The sequence below is a fragment of the Pipra filicauda genome, unplaced genomic scaffold (assembly GCF_003945595.2).
Source record: "Pipra filicauda isolate LSUMZ 115617 unplaced genomic scaffold, ASM394559v2 scaffold480_size458065_pilon, whole genome shotgun sequence".
Classification (NCBI taxonomy): domain Eukaryota; kingdom Metazoa; phylum Chordata; class Aves; order Passeriformes; family Pipridae; genus Pipra; species Pipra filicauda.
Window position 1 is genome coordinate 246,511 of NW_024104621.1, and position 20,724 is coordinate 267,234.

General features: G+C 55.4%; 2 protein-coding genes across 2 annotated transcripts in view; one reads left to right on the forward strand and one right to left on the reverse strand.

Annotated features, from left to right (window-relative positions):
* The window catches only part of NUDCD3 (NudC domain containing 3), a 29,760-nt gene extending 20,284 nt beyond the window's left edge, over nucleotides 1-9,476 (reverse strand). Inside the window, exons 1-2 of the mRNA XM_027734844.2 lie at nucleotides 9,161-9,476; nucleotides 6,789-7,081 (exon numbers count right to left, since the gene is read on the reverse strand). Coding sequence (XP_027590645.1) covers nucleotides 6,789-7,081; nucleotides 9,161-9,352 — 485 coding nt within the window. The 5' untranslated portion in view covers nucleotides 9,353-9,476. The remainder of the gene's footprint in view (nucleotides 1-6,788; nucleotides 7,082-9,160) is intronic.
* LOC113995197 overlaps nucleotides 1-20,724 on the forward strand; it is a 196,712-nt gene that overhangs the window by 173,474 nt on the left and 2,514 nt on the right. Inside the window, exon 3 of the mRNA XM_039386387.1 lies at nucleotides 15,012-15,104. Within this exon, the coding sequence (XP_039242321.1) occupies nucleotides 15,012-15,104 (93 nt within the window). The remainder of the gene's footprint in view (nucleotides 1-15,011; nucleotides 15,105-20,724) is intronic.

Below are 20,724 nucleotides of genomic sequence, written 5' to 3' on the forward strand. Positions count from 1 at the left end.
TCTCCTGTGAGAGAGACCTACGTGCAGCCAACCAGGCTGGAGTCAATTATAGCTCCTCTGGAAAAAGGGGATGAGGCCAAAGGAATCCAATGGGACTGAGCTGTGGGAGCAGAGGACAAGGTGGACTCTCAGACCCCTCCACCACCAATACGAACAGGCCCAATCAAGGTAGTTTTCCACATAAGGCCCCTTTTGGTAAACACTGCGATACCAAGCAAACAGTAACTGCTTTTTTACCTAAAAATGCTGTCCCTCGGTCTCCAGCACTGGGATTTTCTGCTTGTTAAGAGAAGAATTTATAGGTTTTAATTTAGTTATTTTTGGTCCCAGGACCTAATTTTGGAGCTTAGTACCTTGGTAGGGCAACCAAAGCCCTAAGCGATTTAGTAAGTGACAGGGGAACTGGCACTCCACTGCTGATCTCAGCAACCCAACTGGAGGAGCCTGGTTCTCTGTGAAAACACTGGAAAATTGGACCAACTGGTTCCTCACCATCTGCAAAAGGCTTGGGACAGTTGAGGGCTGCACCAGACAGGGCTGGGGGATCTCACCCTGAGCTCAAGCGTTTCAGCCCTTTGAAAAGATGCTTCCCAAGCAGTTGAGTTCCCACCACCATGGGAGAAGGCATGTGGATTAAAACAATTCTTCCAGCAGGCAGAATGGCCTCTCTCCACCGCAAGAAAGATTCCACTTGGCAGGGATGACTTAAGTCACATTTCCCTGCTTCCCCCAGTACTACCCAGTACATCCCTCCCAGAAACCAAACATGACAGCACTGCGCACGCAGTGCTGCAGCCCACATGGGCCAAAAGCCTCAGTGCAACATGAGGAGCCAAGAACATGCTGGGGTGTGCTGGTGGAAGGAGGTCTCATCAACACAAAGCTTTTGTGAAGCTCATGTTCGGACCTGGAAAGGTTGACAGCACTGGGGAGTGCTGGGAGGGGACAAAAAGAGTTTGATTGATGTCATCACTTGACTGCAGCATGTGCCATGTGGCTGGAAGAGGATTTCCTGGCCTCATCGCAACAGCGGGACAACCCAGGAGCAAGGAAATGGGGTAGGAAACAGAAAAACCCCATGGCTTCACATACAGGCAGAGCATGTGAATGGCCCTCAGAACACGAGAGGATCATGAAGGACAAGGAGCACAAGGATGCTCAAGTGAGAAACAACCATGGAAATGAGGACTCTTCAACCTAAAAACAGGTTGAAAGGAGAAAATCAACATGACAGGAGAACCTCCAAGACTGTGGAGAAGGGAAATGGGGACCCACTAGCTGCCTCTTCACCCGAACTACTGCTGAGGAGCCCTCAGGCACGGGAGGGCTGAAATTCAGAGAGAAAAGGGAAAATAATCCTCCCAAAGACTGAAGAACCAAGTGCTCGAAAAGTGCTATGTGTCAGGGCAGGGTGAAAACATAGAGGAAGTATCACTGCACGCTCATTCTGTTCTTCTCCTCTTCCCCCAGCATCTGCTGCTGAAAGGAGACAGGATATGGGGCCAGATGGAGCTTGGCTGTATCAGGTCAAGCCATTCTCCGAGCTCCGTCTGGCTCCTGATCGTGACAGGCCTTGGCCGCGCCGGGGGAATTCCCCGCGCACGGCCCCACGTGCGCAAGAGGAATCAGAACCAGGACAGACTCTCCTTAAATATGGATCAGGATCAGCTCCACCTTTCTGGGTCAGGCTGGAAGAACAGCACAGACTCTGAGGTGAGCTCAGCAGGAAGGTCCACAGGGACAAGTGGGGAAGGAAACCAGTTTAACCAGATTCTGGTCTGGACAGTGCCAGACAGAACCTGCTGAGAGTCTAAGGGGTCTCCTCCTGTCCCCTGGACAACGCTTGAGAGGAGAAAGCTTGGGTGAATGCCACCTCAGAGTCAAACAAATTTGGCCTCAAAGTCAGCAGTGTGCAGCAACAGCTGTTCTGCACAGCCCTGCTCCCCTACTGAGGGTGACCAGCAGTAAAACTCCCATTCCCAGCACCCCAAGAAGGCTGCAGCCTTGCCAGGAAGCCCATCCTGCAGGCACCTTGCAATGACAAAACGCCATCTGGGCTTCCAGCAAAGCCAAGCCGTTGCTAAGTCGAATCAGATTCGCACAGGAGCCTCATGGAAATTTCCCAGAGTGCTGCTGTGTCATCCCGGGGATGCTCCCAGCGTGTTAACCTCGCAAAGGGTTAACCCCAAGTCTAGGGGCTCTGGGAATGGGAGCTGTGGGTCTCAGGAGAGAACTGGAGCGTCAGGAGTCAGCTCACCAATTAATGCATTTGAGTCAATTCTGCTCACCAGGGACAGCAAGCCAGGGCACACACTGAGGATTTTTGTAGGTCATTGCCAAGCCCCAAAACCCATTCCCAGGGATGGTGGAGCAGTGTCAGGGGGACTGGCCCTGCAGCATGGCTCACCTGGACCATGTGACCGGGGCTCAACAGCATCCTGTTTGCTCCCTTCCTTGGCACAATGGCACTGTGTGCATAGGATGAGTGGAGTCCCTTCCCCAGGTCGCACACCCTGTAAGACCTGGAAGGTCTCCTTCAAGGCCCCACAAGGCAGTGGTGGGGCCATGAAGAGGCCCCTCCTCAGCTCAGCTGCCTCTTCCTTTTCCACGCAGCAGAAGGCAAATGGCTGAGGCCTCGGAAACTCAGGGTTTTGTTCCGCTCTGCTTGTTACTGTGGCAGATCCCCCAGCAGCAGCCAAAACCTTCCTCGGGGACGAGACACTGCATGCCCTCCTGCACCCACCCAGCACCCACCAGTGCTCTGTGTCCCACTGGCCGCATTTCCAGCCCTGGGGGTAGTGACACCCACAGATCCTCCTCTGAGAGACCTCACCTGCCCAGCTGGTCTCTAAGGTACAGACCAGAGCTGCCCCACCCTGAGCACACCTGGCTGAAGCACCTGGAAGAGACACAAAAGCTGGATGGAGAAATGCATGAAGGTGAGACATTCACCATCATCCACAGGCTCCCAGGATTGCCCCTTCCTACCTCTTGCTCATACATGGAGTAAGCCCTGGGACAGGACTCACAGTATAGTGGGATGAGAGCTTCCCCCCAGTTCATACTGGGGAGCAGAGGGAAGCCAGGAACCGGAGTCAGAAAGCACAAGCACAGGCCGGGCTGTGCAGTGCCACACGTGGGCTGCCAGGCTCTATTTTAAATGCTGTGTGGCAAATATATGCAGGATGGAATCCAAGCTGGGGGAAGGGGAGGGTGCTGGGCAGCGGAGGTGTTCAAAATTAGGAGCTGAGCTCAGGCAAGGATGGCTTCTGGGAGCAGATGGGGGAAGAGCCAGACCTGGGACTGTGCAGCTGCAATGCCAGCCCTGGGATGAACAGCCCCATGGTGGGGTGTGAGGAAGGCCTGCACCCCACTGCCCTCCCAGCGAGGTGGGGACAGCAAGAGAACCGTGACAGCCAGGGAAGGACGGCCAGGACACTCAGGGCAGCTGCAAGAGGAACCCGGCTTCTTCTGTGGCACGGAGACCTCTGGTCCCCCTCAGCACTGCTCCTGGCATGAGCGTCACCCCAAAGACACCTCAGTCCTCAGTGTGTTTACAGGGCAGCAAAGAGGAACCAATTCACCTGCCTTTTGCAGGATGGGAAGGCAAGGGACTCGGGGAGACCTGGTTGAGCCCCAAACCAAGCCCTGCAAACCTCCATACCCACAAAGCCGGCTTGATTCATCTGGATCGGCCCTGAAAAAGCTCGCTGTGCTTTGCAAGAGGCTCCCGACCAGTGCCCCAGCAACCAGGCGCAGCACAAGGCTCTGATGGGAGCTGGCAGATCTGGGATCATACCTGCCCTACATTCCCAGAGCCGTCAGGTTGACAGAATGAGCGAGTTTTTATATAGATTTTGGTGGCAGTGGTTTTCTTCACCAGTGGCTGGAGGGGTGGGGGGAAGGAAGGGAGATGGAAAATATTTTTGTTTAAGCTCTTTTCTGCATTCCTGCTGCCAGAGTTGCACATTACTCATGCGCCCCTCATACCTAGGCTGGTAGCTCTGGGTTTTGCTCAGAAAGGGCTGTGGAGAATTAAGCAGTTGGTTAAATTATTAATAGTCTGTCGGGGGCTGGCCAGGCCGCCCGCCCGGCCCCCGCAGCCTTTCGGGGGGCTCCAGTGCCCCCCAGAGGCACCGAAACCAACTACAGCCCAATGACAAACCCGTGGGCTGCTCTACCCTACTTCGAGCCCACAGACACCCCGTTCTCCTGGCCTGGAAACCACCGGAGCTTCCTGGGACACAGCCTCCTGTGCCTGGTCTCACCCACCACGTGCCCAAACTGGGCAGCCACCAAGCTGGTGCGGGTGTTCCACCCAACCAGAGAGTTTGGGGTGGCGGGAGCAGGAAGAGCAAAGGGGGAAGAGACCACTCGGGAGGGCAGAAGCCACAGGGGCACCCGTACTTGGCTGAAGGTACCTTCTTTTCAAGGGGAGATGTGCCAAGCAGGGCTTGGCATTTGATGCCACAGCTGCAGGCTGCAAAACAGCACCCGAGTGCCTGACGTCTGACAGGGGCCACTTTCCACTGGTGCCAGGACACACTCAGAGGGTGGCACGTGTGAGGGCTGAGTTTTCACCAGGCTCTCACCACCCGCAGCAGAAACCATCCCTGATGGCTCCAGCACACTTGCTATCAGACACATTCTGGCAGCACACTGCCCCTCACCTTCCTTCCTAACCCCTCCAGTTTCCTTCCTGCAGCCCTGACATCAGTTTTCAGGCAGCTTAACTTCCCTCGCACCAGCTGCTGCCTCACAACAAAAAGCCCGAGAGGAAATTTCATGGGGCAAAACACAACAAACGTGGCCTGCACAGGGGCACAAGCAGCTGGCACTCAGGCCACCCCAGCTCCCTCTGCTCATGGTTTTGCCAGCTCCTCCAGTCTCTCCCTCTCCTCTCCACTGGGATAAAGCTGGGTTAGACACCCCCAGGCCAGCTCCGAGGCCTGCTCTCACAGGGCTTTTGGCTTGCTAATTTCGCACAGGGAGAGGTGTCAGACCGGCAGCCCCCTTTCACAGGACAGCTCTGGCACAGGCTTTGCAGGTAATTTCATTTTTGGCTTCTGGCTTATTTTTATCCTGCAGAATGCGTGCCAGTTACACACAAGTCCCTTCTCCTCCTCCCATCAGACCAGGTGACTGGGCAGGCACCTTGCCCAGGCACGGCCCATACCCTTTCCCTTGCCCAGACAGCTGCCACGCTCGGGCCCTGCCCCACCACTGTGTCCAGTCAAGGCTGCAGGACCTGACTCGACCGCTGTCCTAGAATAATGGAACCATGAAATATCCTGAGCTGGAAGGGACTCGCAAGGATCATCAGGTCCAGCTCCTGGCCCTGCTCAGGGGGCTTAACCCCAATATTCCCACTATGTGCCTGAAAGCGTTGTCCAAACACTCTTTGAGCTCTGGCAGCCTTGGGGCCATGACCACTGCCTGAGGGAGCCTGTTCAGTGCCCGACTACCCTCTGCAGGAAGAACCTTTTTCTAGTATCCAACCTAAACCTCCACACTCCTACCACTTATTGTCCCATAGCCCCCAAAATTTTGGTCCTCAGACTGTCCCTTCCATATGCCAAGGGTTGACAGTCCCTAAGTCAGGGCTGCAAATCCTCTCTGTTCCTCAGAGGCATTGGGCATCCCAGTCCTTCCAGGATTTGGGGCTCTTCCACTAGACCCTGATTCCCTCTGGTGCCTTGCTCTCCCCAGTGATATGTCCAAAACTGGCTGGAAGGACAGAGATCACCAGCCCAAGCTGCCCTCCTCACCAAGTACTAGTGGGACAGCAGGGACAGGCTGCAGTGAAGCCCCACATATGGCCAGGACAGCTGCAGCGAGCAAGAGAAGGGCAGTGCAGCCATTGCGTGAGGTCTGACCACAGGACACAACAGGGAAGGGAGGAGGAGACAGGGTCTGCACGGCCTGCTCATGGCATTGCTCCCTCGACTTGGGCAGTGAGGAGACGCAGGAGCTTGTACCTTGAGGGGTGTGAGGCCCTGATCGAGGGTTGGGCAGCTCTGCCCCGGCTTGGGGTCAAGCTGATGCCCAGGGAAGGACAAGAGAGACCTGCACAGGATGTGCACTCAGGTACGTGGTTCACAGAGGCCTCGCCAGCCTGCTCGAGCTCACCTCCTCCTGCTCAGCAGACAGTCAGGCTGGAAGTGCCTCAGAAGCCCTGGAAGGACTTTGACACAAGGACATTTCTGTACAAACGGAGGCTGCTTGGCCCTGCTGGAAAGCCATCAAGACTGGATAAAGAGAAAACTCTGCAGTACCTGCTTGATCTTCAAAGCTGGCCCTGCTCTGAGCCAAGGGCTGGGCCAGAGACCTCTGGAGGGCTCCGAACCCATTTGCTGCTGCAGCCGCCTGTCCCAGGCCTGGCAGAGGAGTCCAACACTGACAAAAGAGTTGCAGGCAGGTGCCAGGACTTCCATCAGCGAGCACCAGAAAACGGACACTGCTCACTGAAGCCAGCACATGGAGGAGCCACATGGCCCAGCCCAGCTCTGCAGGACTGCATACAGGGCTGTGCCACTTCCCCTGCTCAGAGCAGAGCAGGAGACACCGAACCACCCACAGAAAAACAACCCCTGCCCTCTTGCAGGGAGTTACGTGATGTCTCCGGCCATGGGAGCCCGTACGGGAAATCTTCACAGTCTCCCGAAGGGCCGAGTGCCTGCAGAGGAAGGTCAAACCCCCGAAAAGGGTTGTGCAGGAAACGGTGAACACCCTGTCTGTGGTTTTGTCTCCCCCCTACCAGGAGCATGAAGAAAGTAAAAGATCCTTACGTCAGCAACTCTGCTGGGGCAGCAGCCCCCAGAGGTTCCACCGACACAGAGCTGGGGGCTGCGGCACCCTGGGCTGCAGTTGATTCCTCTGTGCCCACGGCTCCCCCGACATCTGGTGCTGGGATGTGCTCCGTTGTCTCCACCTCAACCTCTTGAGCTGCAGGGCACAGCTTCACCCTCTCGGCAGCTGCAGCTGCCTCCTCCTCCTCCTCCTTCTTCCTCAGCTTTGCCTCCAGCTCCCGGCGCCTCTTCTCATCATCCTGCCTGGCCATCCGCTCAAACACTCGGAATGCCTGGAAGAGAAAGAGTAAACTGAGCAGTCAGAGCCACCAGCTCTACCTGTGACACCAGGGAGAAGGAGAGGATGGCAGCACACACTTGGAGCACTTATTCCTTCCTGTCCCTGCCTCTCTGGGCATCACACATTCCTCCCTACCCCAAGCTGCTTCAGTCACCAACAAAACCTACTGATGACTCTTTGAAAAGTCCCACAGCCGTGTCAAACACACCTCAGAGACAGCCTGGCTCCTGGGAGCATTTTGGAATTGTTTCTTCGGTCATGTTCTGGCAGCCAACCTCACCCCAGCCTGCAAAGAGGGCTGGTTACTCCAGGGAAAAGCAGAGTGGTGAGCTCTGGCTCATAGCTGGGAAGGGGCTCTCAGGGAATCTCTCCTCACTCCATGTTCCAGGGCTCACCTAGGGGCCATTTGAAGCCTGGAACTCAGACCAAGCCTCCAAGAAGCAAACAGAATGAACTGTCCCAGGAGAAGCTGTGCCCAAACAGACTCAGAGCCCCTAAGCTGGGGCTGGAGGATATGTAACCCCAGGAGATGCAATCCCACCCCACACCTGCCTCCTGGCCATGCCTGTCCAGTGCAGGCTGGAGGTCAGAAGTGAACTCAGGAGGTCAGTGAGGGGTGACGATGACCTGGGCCCTGGGCCTGCTCCCTGAAGGGGCTGCAGTGTCTCCCCTCGAGTGCCAGGGCATTGGCACTGTAAACGTGTTCTGGAAAGTGTGCAAGTGTCAAACACAGTCCTCCTTCACTTCCCATCAATGTTTTAGAGTCAGATTTAGTGCTTCCAGTAGCAGACTGGCATGCCTGGTCCATGGTGCTGCTCCATTCGAGTCTTCTTCTGGGCCCATGAGGTGCAGGACAAAGGACATGGCTCAGGGAGGGCTCCTGCCAGCGCAGCCACAGCAGGACAGAAACTTGTGCCCCTCACTCTGGCCTTTCTCACCAGGTATGGAGCAGAGAGGTGAGTGCCAGCCCCACGTGGATCATGCAGAGCAACACCTCAGACCCATGTCCATGCCCTGGGCTGCAGCCAAGCCAGGATGAGGGAGGGGCCCCTTCTGCACTGTCCTAGGCTCTGGGTCCCTCTGGCTGCAGCCAGCAGGCTGCCCTGACCAACAGCTCCCTGTGGCAGGAACGCTGTGGCCAGAACTGCACTTCCCTCCTCGTGCCCAGCCCCAAACGGCCCCAGGGGGACACTACACGGGGCCCCCACCAGCGCTGCCCCTCTGCCCAGTGGTTTGTGCTCCGTGCCCTCCCTGTGCAGCCTGAGCCCTCTCTGGGATCCCCCCTTGCCCGCAGCGCACAGCAGAAGCTGCCCTGGGGGGTGACAAGGACCCCCGTGTGCTACGGAGCACCGCAGGAAGGGGCAGGGATGCCCCCATCCCCCTGCCCACGGCGCCCTAGGCCTGACACACTTGGGAAGGAAAACTCATCCAGTCCGAGCAGACAAACACCAAACACCCCAAACCCAGCCTCACCCTGTTTTGCTCACAAGCTGTTTTGCTCTCTGCTAATGAAGATTAATAACAGACCAGAAGAGCCCATAGTTAGAGCCGCCCCAACCGCGAGCCCGGCAGGTCGGGGCTTTTGCCCCTCCCGTCCAGGAGCGGGGCCAGCCTCGTGCCGACCACAAGCTCTCGCTGAGCGAAGCCCAGACGCGCTCCCCCCACGACTCCCGCGTCCTCATCTGCCGCCGGCCGCTCTCTGGGCTCCCTGCTCCCAGGGCTCCTGATGGCGGCTTCCCGTAAGCCCCACCGTAAGCCCTCTGCGGCCCAGTGCCCCAGCTCTTCCCACCGGGGTCTCGCAGCCTCCGCCTGCCCCCGAGGTTCTTCGTCCTCTTACGAGGGTGACGCTGCCGCCATCGCCCACGGTGGTGCACCCTCCACCTTCTCCCTCCTCCTGCACCCCTCTGAGCAGCGCCGGTGCCCCCGGGGCTGCTGTGCTGCCCGACTGCCGCCCCAGATCCCCCGCCCTGCCCGGACGGAGGAACACGGCCTGCTCGGCTCGGCCCCGCGGCGGGGTCAGCGCCGGCCACCAGCACGGCCAGGCCGTGTCAACCCCGGGCCCCGCCGGTACCTGCAGGGCCATGGCCTGTGCCGCGCCGGGCGGGAAGCCCAGGCGGTCCCCGGGCCGCAGCAGGAGCCGGTAGAAGTCGGTCTTGCGGTAGAGGAAGCCGAAGAGGACGCGCAGAAACTCCTCCACGTTACCGACATGCTGCAGAATGCCCAGCAACGCCTGGTCATACATGTCGGTGAGCGCGGCTTCCATGGCGGCCCCGGGCCCGCTGTCACGGCAACGGGCTCGGCCGCGCTTCCGGTCCTCCCCGCGCGGTCCGCCCGGAACCCGCCCTGCGCGCACGCGTTCCGGCTCCCCAGCTGTCCCCCCAGCCCCGCTGGGGTTCCCAGGGCACCCGCGGCCCCCCCAATGGCGCCGCCGGGACCCCCTGTCGCCTGCCAGCACCAGGGGACGCCCAGATCCTGCGCCGCCACGTCCCCAGCCATCGCCCATCCTCCCTATTCCCCCCACGTGTGACTCCCCCCCGCGGGGGGCGGTGGCGGGGCTGCAGTTCCCGCTCCGAACCTCCGGGTGGCGCCGGGGCTCCGCCGCTCGGGGGGGGGGGGGGGGGGGGGGTGGGGGGGGGGGCCGGGGCCCGTCATGGCGGGGGGGGGGGGGGGGGGGTGCGGCTCCCTGCTCCAGGAGGGCCCTGGGACAGACGGTATCAAAACTGTACCGAAATCCAAAATTACTTCATCAGCTGCTCCCTTTGATCAGCTTGTTCTAGGCAGCAACCACCCAACTAACACCTCACTGGCCAGACACTCACCCAACACCCCCCGCAAATCTACCTCTCTGTGGGTGAGAAGGGTGTTCTGGGGGGCCGTGTCCAAGGCCTTACAACAGCCCAGAGAAATGCCATCCATAGCCCTTCCCCCATACGAGGTTGGAGTCACTCCATCACAGAAAGTCGGTGAGGCAGGACTTGCCCTTGGAGAATCTCTGCTGGCTGTCTCGAATCGCCTCCTGCCCTCCGTGGGCCTCAACAGAGCTCCCAGGAGAATCTTTTCCATGATCTTCCCAGGCACAGAGCTGAGGCTGAAGAGTTGGTAGTTCCCAGGATCCAGGTATTTCTTTTTAAGCAGACATAGGTCTCGCTTATGAACATTTTAATGTAACCCTGGAAAAACATACTTTGCTCTGAGTTTTTATTTACAACTCTAGATACTTCTCAGATTATTTTTAAGTTGTTTAAGGAACTAACTGAAAGTAATAAGGAATTCTATCCAAAACCCATCTCTCTGGCATTAATGCACTGGCATCTGTTAAATCGGAATACTCAGTTTGGGGCTGGACACAGTGTTCATCCACACAGGGGGATAAAGCACGATATTTTAAATTTATCTTGGGCCGGTGGAGTTTCCCTTTACCAATCCTTTGGGTCTTCAGCTGACTGCTGTGACTTTTCCAACAGCACAGAGAATGGCCTGGAAACTCCACCAGCCAGTTCCCTCAGAGCTCTGGGATGCACCTTGGCAGCATGTGCTTTAACTTTTGTTCAACCAACGCTGAAGTTCTGGGCTTTTCCTCTTTCCCCTGTCTCTCGATCTCTCAGGCAGAGGAACTGCACGGCCCCGAGGGTGGTGGGCGATGGCAGTGCAGCTGCTACAGGGACAGGAGCCTTGGGGCAAGGATGATGCTCTGGGTGGGTCAGTGTGTGAGGGGAGATTGATGCCAATGGCACTGCACCTTCCCAGGGTCCAGAGCTGGGATGGGGTCCAGACTTTGGATGGGAAATGGGCAACCAAGAGAGATGAAGACTCAAGGCACTTCTCACCAATTCAGCCAGACCAGGGGAGGAGGGTTCCTTCCTGGCCTTTGGCTGATCCCTTGCCACTCTTGGGGTGATTTGGCTCTGGCTGCGTGGCACAGCCGAGCTGCAGAGCCAAGCGTAGGGACACCCAAGGCAGGGCATGGTTGCCCCGAGGCTTTGAAGGGCTTTGCACCAAGCCCATCCCCACTTCAGGGAACGCTGCTCACGCTCAAGATGAAGGCACTGTATCTCTTGTTGCGTGTGTCCATCCCCAGCCCTGTTCCCCCCCGTCTGCCCTTGTCCCAAGGGCTCCATGCTCCTTTCTGCGTGGGGCCATGTCCAGGAGTCCTGCACAGACCTGTCAGGCCTGGCTGCTTCCCCCAAGGAAGGGGACAGGGCAGTCACCCCCCACCACTGCAGTCCCTGCTGGCCATGCCTCAGCCCTGGGGGCAGCTCAGTGCTTGGGGCTGGTTCTAATCTGGGAGTCAATGCGGCTTTTGTACTTACTGGGTGCTGTTTTACAGTGCCCCCAGGGCTCCCTCCCCCTCCTGCACAAAGCTACTTGGAAAAATGGCCTTTAGTGGAACACACCCAGGAGTAAATGTTTCATAAAGTTATAATCTATCACCATTCCACTCTCAAATATACCCATACCTCCCACCCACCACCATCCCCCTCAGTGCTGGCTGCCAGAACCTGGCACTTGCTGGGGGGGAGGTTTGGCCTGGTGCTCTTCTGCTTCTCCCCCTACTTTTCATGTGGCCCCTGCCAGGCTGGGACGTGGCAGGCTGGGATGGTGGTGGGTCCATCCCTGCACTCCACCACAGCTCCCAGGACCCCATCCTGCCAGTGGTGATTTGCTCCAGGCTCAGGACTGTGGTGCTCTTGTGGTGCTCTCAGACTGTGGTGCACTGTGGAGTCCCACAGTGGGACTGAGCAACTCTGCCAGCAGCAAGAGCAAGCCAGTGTCTCTGTGGAGGATGGCTTCAGGGTCCCAAGCCTTGGGGATGCTGCTGAAGTCATCCTGTCCAACCAGGGAGCAATCCCAAAGCATGTCCTTGGACAGTGTTCATCCCTGAGGAGGATGTGGCTGCCCTGGGAGATGTGGCTGCCTGGGGAGGCCTCTGTGATGGTGGCCATGAGGAATATCAACAGCACTGTGGGGGCTGGGGGCACTGCTGTCCCCTCTGTGCTGCTGCCAGCGGGGTCTGCAGGCACAGTGGCCACTGCACTCTTTCGCACTCCTTTGGTAGGTAGTGAGTTGTCACGATGGACCTCTCTGGTCTGGGCAGCTCCTGGGGCCCCCCAGGGCAGTGGCACCATGGCCCAGTATGGAGGTGACCAGTGGAGGTTGGGTTGGTGCTGGTCCAGTGGAGGCAGAAGCTCTGAGGGTTGAAGAAGCAGTTACATGGAGTCCCCCAGACCTGGATGAGTGGGAGCTGTGCTGGGCCAGGGGGAACCTTCGGGACACCCGCTGAGCCGGCCCCCGTTGCTGATGTCCCCCAGCTTTGTGCCAGGCACATGGGGAGCTGGTGGCCAGGGGGTTCCCACAGTGGGAGCTGCTGGGCCATTGGGACAGGGCAGCAAATCAGGGAGGAGAAGGGAGAGGTGGCCCCAAAGAGCTGCTTGCTCTGAGCCAAGGACTTTTCCGTGTCTCATGCTCTGCCAGGGAAGATGTGCCCTAAAATCTGGGAGGGAGCATGGCTGGGACAGCCCCCCCGAACTGGCCAAGGGGATACTCCACATCACAGAATGTCACACTCAGTATACAAAGTGGAGAAGTTGTCTGGAATGGGAGGCCAGTCAGGGTTTGGGGACTGGCTTGGCATTGGTCAGCAGGTGGTGAGCAATTGTAATGTACATCACTTGTTTTCTTGAGTGTTCTTTCCCTCTCTCGCTCTCCTCTTTATTATTATTATTATTATTAGAGTGTACTTTGTTTCAATTATTAAACTGCTCTTAGCCCACCAGGTCTATTTTATTTGCTTTCCTGAGTTCACTCCCCACCCCATCAAGGGCAAAGTGAATGAGCAGCTTCGTGGTGCTTGGTTGCCAGCTGGAGTTAAACCAGGACAGTCCTTTTGGCGCCCAATGTGGGGCACGAAGGGTGTCAGCTCCCAACTCCTCCAAAGGAGCTTCACAAGGCATTTGGTCCGTGTTTGGGGCGGGTCTGTGCTGGCAGCTGCCTGACACTCCTAGGCAGCTCCAGGAGCATTGAGGTTTGCTTTGGAGACAGGTGAAGTCCCAGGTAGTCTGCAGAATTTTCTAAAGCAGCTCCCCAGAGAGCCTTTTGGCACTGGGGAAGGGCTGTGCCTGCTTGATCTGTCACTGGCAGCTGCGGAATGTTTGGGCCTCTGCATTTGTGCTTAATTAGATGCTTTTGGTCTGTGTTTGGCCCAACCACCTGCGAGAGTCTGTTATTTTCCTGCCAATTTATGTGAAAACAAGCACTGATAAACGAGAACTTCGTCCTTGAAGGAAGCATCCTGTATAAACTGAAATTAATTGGTGACTGGCTATTTGAAGGAGAAAGTGACAAGGAGGATGATGAAGGAAGCCCCATGACTCATTTAGAAAAGAGCCTCGATGTGTACACACACATGCGCAGAAGGGGCACCACTTACATCCCGGGGGGATGGACCAAGGACCTTTGGCTGGGTGGTGCTGGCCACACCTGTCCAGATAGATGTCACAGGTTAATTGTATAAAGAGCAGATAGCTCTTGCTGGGAGCAGATTCAAGCCTTACATGGGCAACGTTGTCTTTTGTGGGGACGCCCTCTATCTCGTGAGCCTGCCAACACTCCGAGGATGCAACTTCTGCTATGGGAAATTCTAAACGTTCTGGGATTGGTAAGACAACCTCATTGGTAACGCCTGAGTGAGTGGGGGGTTGTCTTGGGGGCTTGTTTCCCTTCTCTTTCCTGTCTCTCGGCTTCTTGTTTTGCTGGCTACTTCTTTGTAATAAATATTGTTTTGTTGAGCTTTCAACGGTGTACTGGTTTCAGTTTTGGCAATCTCCCTGCTACAGCTTCCCTTGGGGAGGGGAATGTTGCCGGTAGAAGACCCTGCGAGGTCACAAAGCCCCCCATGAGGTCATAAGGCCAAGCCATGGTGTGCAGTGCAGGGCGGGTGCTGCAGGCACCGCTCCAGCAGCAGCAGTGACAGCAGTGACAGCATGGTGCAGGCGCGGTGGGCCCTGGCCCTCATCCTCCTCCTGGTGGCCCTGCCAGCCGGAGGTATCGGGGCTGCTCCGTGGCGACCGTGGGCAGTAGGTAGGTGGGCAAGCCAGGGCCAGGCCCCAACTCTGGCAGATGCCCACGAGGAATGGCCCTGGAGGCCTTGGCACAACAGAGGGGATCCCTCCTGGGAACTGGGGTCCAAAGGGCTGCACTGTTGAGTCCAGCACGGCTTGGAGGGACCCTGCACCGTCCTCCTGCAGCCTCTATGCCTGACCCATGCTGAGGCTTTACCTTTCCCTGATCCTTGGCAGTGCTGGCCAGTCCTGGGGAAGGCCCCCACTCTGGGCTAGAGGAATGTTTTCCAAATTATCCAGGCACTGGGCAGTCCTGCCAGGGGCCATACATGGGAGACAAGACCTGAAAACTGGGAGCAGGCAAGCGCTGCCCATGCTGGAGAAAGGGCAGCGAGGGAGAGCGAGGTTCGGGTGTCTCCTGAGGGCCCGAGTGTGTCCCCTCAGAGTGTGGGTGCTGGGCTGTGGAGGGAGAGCTGGGGTGGTGACCCTGGGTGACCCCAAGGTCAGAGAGAGTGTCCATCAAGGCAGCACCCACCAAGCCTGGAAAGGGAAGGTGGGCACCCGCGAGAGAAATTGTGGCCAGATATGAAGGATCCACAGGAATGGGGAGCAAAGCCTGGGTGTAATATGTCGTTCCATGATCCCCTCCCCTGTTCTGCTATTCAGTCAGGACAGAGGGTGCCCCAAGGTGTGACAGGAGCTCCTAATGGGGCGTCTGGTTGCAGCTGTGGGCACAGGAAGGGCTTTTCCTGCTTCTTGGCTGGACCCTGCGCTGGAGGGGGTGACGAGTCAGTCCTAACTGACTGCACAGCCTGAGTGCAGGGTTTGCTGGGGCAGAAATGTAACTCTATTCTTTCCATTAAGGTCCAGAGTATCGAGATGGAAGGGGACAATCTTCCCAGGACACATCCAAAGTGCTACATGAAATCCTTGGACAGCTGAAGACGATAGCACGAGGTGGGTACAGGTCACTCCCAACCGGCACAGTGGGGCAGCAGAGGTTTTGGATAAATGTAGGGACATGCCATAGCCTCCCCAGCCCACACCTCAGAGCCTCACTGCAGGGACCCTGCAGGTGTTGGCGAGCTGCAAGGATGGTCCAGAATCTCTGCTGCCAGTTGTGGCTCCAACTGAGTCCCAGGGATTATGGCTGCCCCAGTCAGACCATCCCTGGCCAGAGTGCAAGAAAAATTGTGGGCAAATGTGAAGGATCCTCAGGAACGGGGAGCAAAGCCAGACACTAGGAGAACTGGACTGCGGCCACTTCAGAGTGCAAGCGAAGCCGAGAGGAGAGAGAGGCTCTGGAGAGCATGGACTTGCAAGGCCTGATATGGTTTGAAGCTGGCTCCCTGCCAAGTCTCCAAACCTTACCACAAGAAGTCCGTCCCCCCCCCCCCCAATACCTCAGGGAGAAGAGGGAGAAAAACAACTAAGAAAACCCGAAATGAGAGAGAGACAGCTAAAGTGATATATATAAATATATATAAATATATTTACACTTATGTTACAGGTATATACAATTGAAATATATATACAATTTCACAAGGGAAAGGGAAGGGGGAAGGGAAAAAGAACAAAACCAAGAATAAAATATATATATATATATATATATATATATATATATCCCGATTAGTGGCCCAATATCTATCCACTAAAAGAGTTAGCAAAGAAATATCTCACTACTCTCCTTGGGACAACCGAGAGTCGCTCTGGAACGATCGCCGGCAACCTCTGTCTCCCAAGGTCGGCAAGGCCTAACCAGGCCTCGCTCCCCAACACGGCAGACTCAACAGCAGGGAACCTGCACCTCCAAGCCGCCGGAAGGAAAGAGAGCGAAGGCCTCTCCTCCTTTCTTCTTATAGTCTGGCTTATGTAAAAATCGTAGGGAATACTGGGTAAATCCGGACCCTTCCTTGGTTACAAACTGGTCACCAAGGAAGGCCTAGCCCAAACCACCACATTCTCCACCCCTTATTCCATACTATTTTTACGTAACACCTATATCTCATGTTCACCTACATCCCACGCGTATATATACACATATACATATATATATATATATATATATATAGTTCTTGTTGGTCTTTCGGCGCAGTTGTCTCGTCGTTGGAAAATCAATACTAATGTCAGTTCAGTCCAGATCTTTGGTCTCCTCAGTCACAATTACAGTTCTGATTTGTGGCTGTTTCATCATTCTGGGCTGTCTCATCATTGGATACCGGCATCAGCTTATTTCAGGTCTCTCTCTCTCTCTCATCTGGTGACTGGCTTCCTGTAAAACTCAACTCAGGACATACAATTAGTTTTTCCCCAAGGCTAAATTTCCGTGAGGCCCACATTGGATCACTCCATCCTTCCTCATTACCCACCACGTATGTCCTGGTCCTTGAGCAAAGACAATCCCACGAATGGGTTTGTCTTGGCCTGAGGCAGGGGTAACCCAAACAGCTTTCCCTAGCATTCCCCTCAAATGGATTGCTGGAACTTTATCTCCATCAACAATGTGAAGGGATTCTGCTTGTGCACGGCCAGCTCGATTGACAGAACCCCTGGTGTTAACTAGCCAGGTGGCCTTGGCTAAGTTCTTATCCCAGTTCTTGTAAGTTCCCTCACCTAGTGACTTTAGAGTTGTCTTCAACAGTCCATTACATCTTTCAACCTTCCCAGCAGCTGGTGCATGATAAGGAATGTGGTACACCCATTCGATACCATGTTCCCTCGCCCAAGTGGTGACTAAGTCATTTTTGAAATGAGTCCCGTTGTCCGACTCAATACGTTCTGGGGTCCCGTGTCTCCACAGGACTTGCTTTTCAAGGCCCAGAATGGTATTTCGGGCCGTTGCATGGGGCACTGAAAAAGTCTCTAACCATCCGGTGGTTGCTTCCACCATGGTAAGCACATAGCACTTACCTTGGCGGGTCTGTGGCAGTTTGATATAATCAACCTGCCATGCCTCTCCATATTGATACTTATCCCATCGTCCACCATACCACAGGGGCTTCAGTCTTTTCGCCTGCTTAATAGCGGCACAATCATGGATAACTTCAGAAATGATATCCATGGTTAAATCCACCCCTCGGTCTCGTGCCCATCTGTGGGTGGCATCTCGGCCTTGATGACCGGAAGCATCATGGGCCCATCGAGCCAGAAACAGCTCTCCCTTCTGCTGCCAGTCTAGGTCTACTTGTGACACTCCTATCTGTGCAGCTCGGTCCGCTTCTTTGTTGTTATCGTGTTCTTCATTAGCTCGCTTCTTGGACACATGGGCATCTACATGGTGGACTCTCACATTCAGACTCTTCGCTCTGGCAGCGATGTCCTGCCACAAATCAGCAGCCTAGATGGGTTTTCCTCCATGCCTCCAGTTCATCTTCTTCCATCGGTCTAACCATCCCCATAGGGCATTGGCTATCATCCACGAGTCGGTGTAGAGGTAGAGTCTCGGCCATCCTTCTCGTTCGGCAATGTCCAGGGCCAATTGGACGGCTTTGAGTTCCGCAAATTGACTTGACTCGCCTTGACCCTCAGCGGCTTCTGCCACTCGTCAGGTGGGACTCCAAACGGCTGCTTTCCACTTCCGGTTCCTTCCTACAATACGGCAAGAACCATCAGTGAAAAGGGCATAACGCCTTTCTTCATCTGGCAGCTGATCAAATGGTGGAGCTTCTTCGGCTCGGCTCACTGCCTCTTCTTCTTCTTCTGCCAGACTGAAGTTCCCACCTTCAGGCCAATTTGTGATAACCTCCAGAATTCCAGGGCGATTTGAGCTTCCCAATCGTACACACTGCGTGATCAAGGCTATCCACTTGCTCCACGTAGCATCGGTGGCATGATGCATAGGGGGCACCTTCCCTTTGAACGTCCAACTCAGGACTGGTAGTTGGGGTGCTAGGAGAAACTGTGTTTCAGTGCCAACCACTTCTGAGGCTGCTTGTATGCCTTCGTAGGCTGCCAGAATTTCCTTTTCCACAGGAGTGTAGTTGGCTTCAGAACCCCTGTAGCTTCAGCTCCAGAAGCCAAGTGGTCGCCCTCGCGTCTCACCAGGCACCTTTTGCCAGAGGCTCCAGGAGGGACCTTTATCTCCAGCTGCACTGTAGAGTATGTTCTTCACGTCTGGTCCTGTCCGAACTGGTCCAAGAGCCACGGCATGTGCAATCTCTTGTTTGATCTGTTTGAATGCCTGCTGCTGTTCAGGACCCCATTGAAAGGTATTCTTACGGGTCACAAAGTGAAGAGGGCTCACAATCTGGCTATACCCAGGGATGTGCATTCTCCAGAAGCCTATGGCCCCCAGGAAAGCTTGCGTCTCCTTTTTGTTGGTTGGTGGAGCCATGGCTACAATCTTATTGATGACATCTGTTGGTATCTGGCGTCGTCCATCTTGCCACTTCACCCCTAGGAAGTGGATCTCTCTGGCAGGTCCCTTGACTTTATTCTTTTTGATGGCGAAACCGGCATCGAGGAGAATCTGGATGATTTCATCTCCTTTCTTGAAAACTTCTTCTGCTGTGTCCCCCCATATAATGATGTCATCAATGTACTGGATATGTTCTGGGGCCTTGCCCTTCTCCAGTGTGGCCTGAATCAGTCCATGGCAGATTGTTGGACTGTGCTTCCACCCCTGGGGCAGTCGGTTCCACGTGTACTGCACACCTCTCCACGTGAAAGCAAACTGCAGCCTGCACTCTGCTGCTAAGGGAATGGAGGAAAATGCGTTGGCGATGTCGATGGTAGCATACCACTTCGCTGTCTTGGACTCCGGCTCGTATTGGAGCTCCAACATGTCTGGTACAGCAGCTCCAACATGTCTGGTACAGCAGCACTCAATGGTGGCGTGACTTCATTCAAGCCACGATAGTCCACGGTCAGTCTCCATTCGCCATCGGACTTACGTACAGGCCAAATGGGGCTATTGAAGGGTGAGTGTGTTCTACTAACCACCCCTTGGCTTTCCAACTTGCGGATCATCTTATGGATGGGGATCACAGCATCTCAATTCGTCCGGTACTGTCGCCTATGCACTGTCTTAGTGGCTGTCGGCACTCGCTGGTCCTCGACTCGCAGTAATCCTACAACAGAAGGACCTTCTGAGAGACCAGGCAGGGCAGATAATCGTTTGGATTCCTCTTCAGTCAACGCGGCTATACCAAAAGCCCATCGGTACCCCTTCGGGTCCTTGAAGTATCCTCTCCTGAGGGAATCCATGCCAAGAATGCAAGGGGCTTCTGGCCCTGTCACAATGGAATGTTTTTCCCATTGGGCTCCTGTCAGGCTTATTTTGGCCTCTACCACTGACAGCTCTTGAGACCTTCCTGTCACCCCAGAAATTGAAACAGTCTCTGTGCTCACATGTCCTGAGGGCATTAACGTACACTGTGCGCCGGTATCTATTAAAGCTTGGTATCTCTGAGGATCCGATGTGCCAGGCCATCAAACCCACACAGTCCAGTAAACTCTGTTATCTTTCTCGTCCCTCTCCTTCTCCTGGCAGAAGGCAGGGCCCCTCTATTGGTTCTGGTTGGAGCATTCACCGTCGGATCTTTGCTTTGGCTTGTCAGAGGCTTTCTTGTCATCCTGGAAACGGACTCCAGACCTCCTGCGTCTGGGAGATCTCAGTTCTCTTTCAAAGAAATCTGCATCTACTACGTAGACAACTTTCTTATCAACTTCCTTGTGTTTTAGTTCTCTCACTCTGGCCTCAAGTCTGGAAGTAGATTCACCATCCCACTTCCCCATGTTTTCTCCATGGGCGCGCAGATAGGACCACAGTTCACTGCGCTTAGATCTACGCTTAGGGTTTTCGCTCCTTCTGCGTGTGACGGAAGGAGATCGCAAGCGGGACCAGGACCAAGATCGAGATCGTGGTCGAGACCGGTCTGCTGATCTGTCTCTGTAGCGTCTGTCCCTGTGGTCTCCGTAGTCATCTTCATATTCAGAGCGCCCGTAAGGCTCCTCTCTCTCAGGTGTTCGTCTGTAACTAGAATCAAAATAGTCTCTAGAAAACTCATTCCTAGATTCTACTGCTTCTTTTAGATGTCGCAGAACTGTGCACAGCATGCCCACAAGCGTTTCTGGCATGTTTGGAAGCCTTATTCCTGCCAAGGTATGAACATATGATGCAGGAGCACCTGGGATTATCTTCTTCCACATGGGCATTGTGCAAGCGACATTCTCTGGGTCATCAGTGACGGGATCGTATTGAGGGTCATCATACATACCTTCCAACAATGCCAGTTCTCTTAGGTACTGGATGGCGTCTTCTATCTTGGTCCACTTCCTCATGGGGCACGGTAAATAGTCTTTAAATGGAAACCTTTGTCTCACACTTAAGACAAGTCCAGCCCAAAGACTGAGGTCTGGTCTCTCCTCTGCAATCAAGTGATCAAGTTCACGGTCTCCGGAGATGGAAACTAGTTGTTCTGCTTCAGCAGTTGACAGTATGTGACCTCTAGCCCCACGGTCTCGGCATCAGAGCAACCACGCTAGAATTCGCTCACCAGGCCGACGCGTGTAGTCTCTTTGTAAGTCCCGGAGTTCTGCTGGCGTCATTGACTGCAAAATTGTAGTTTCCACTTTC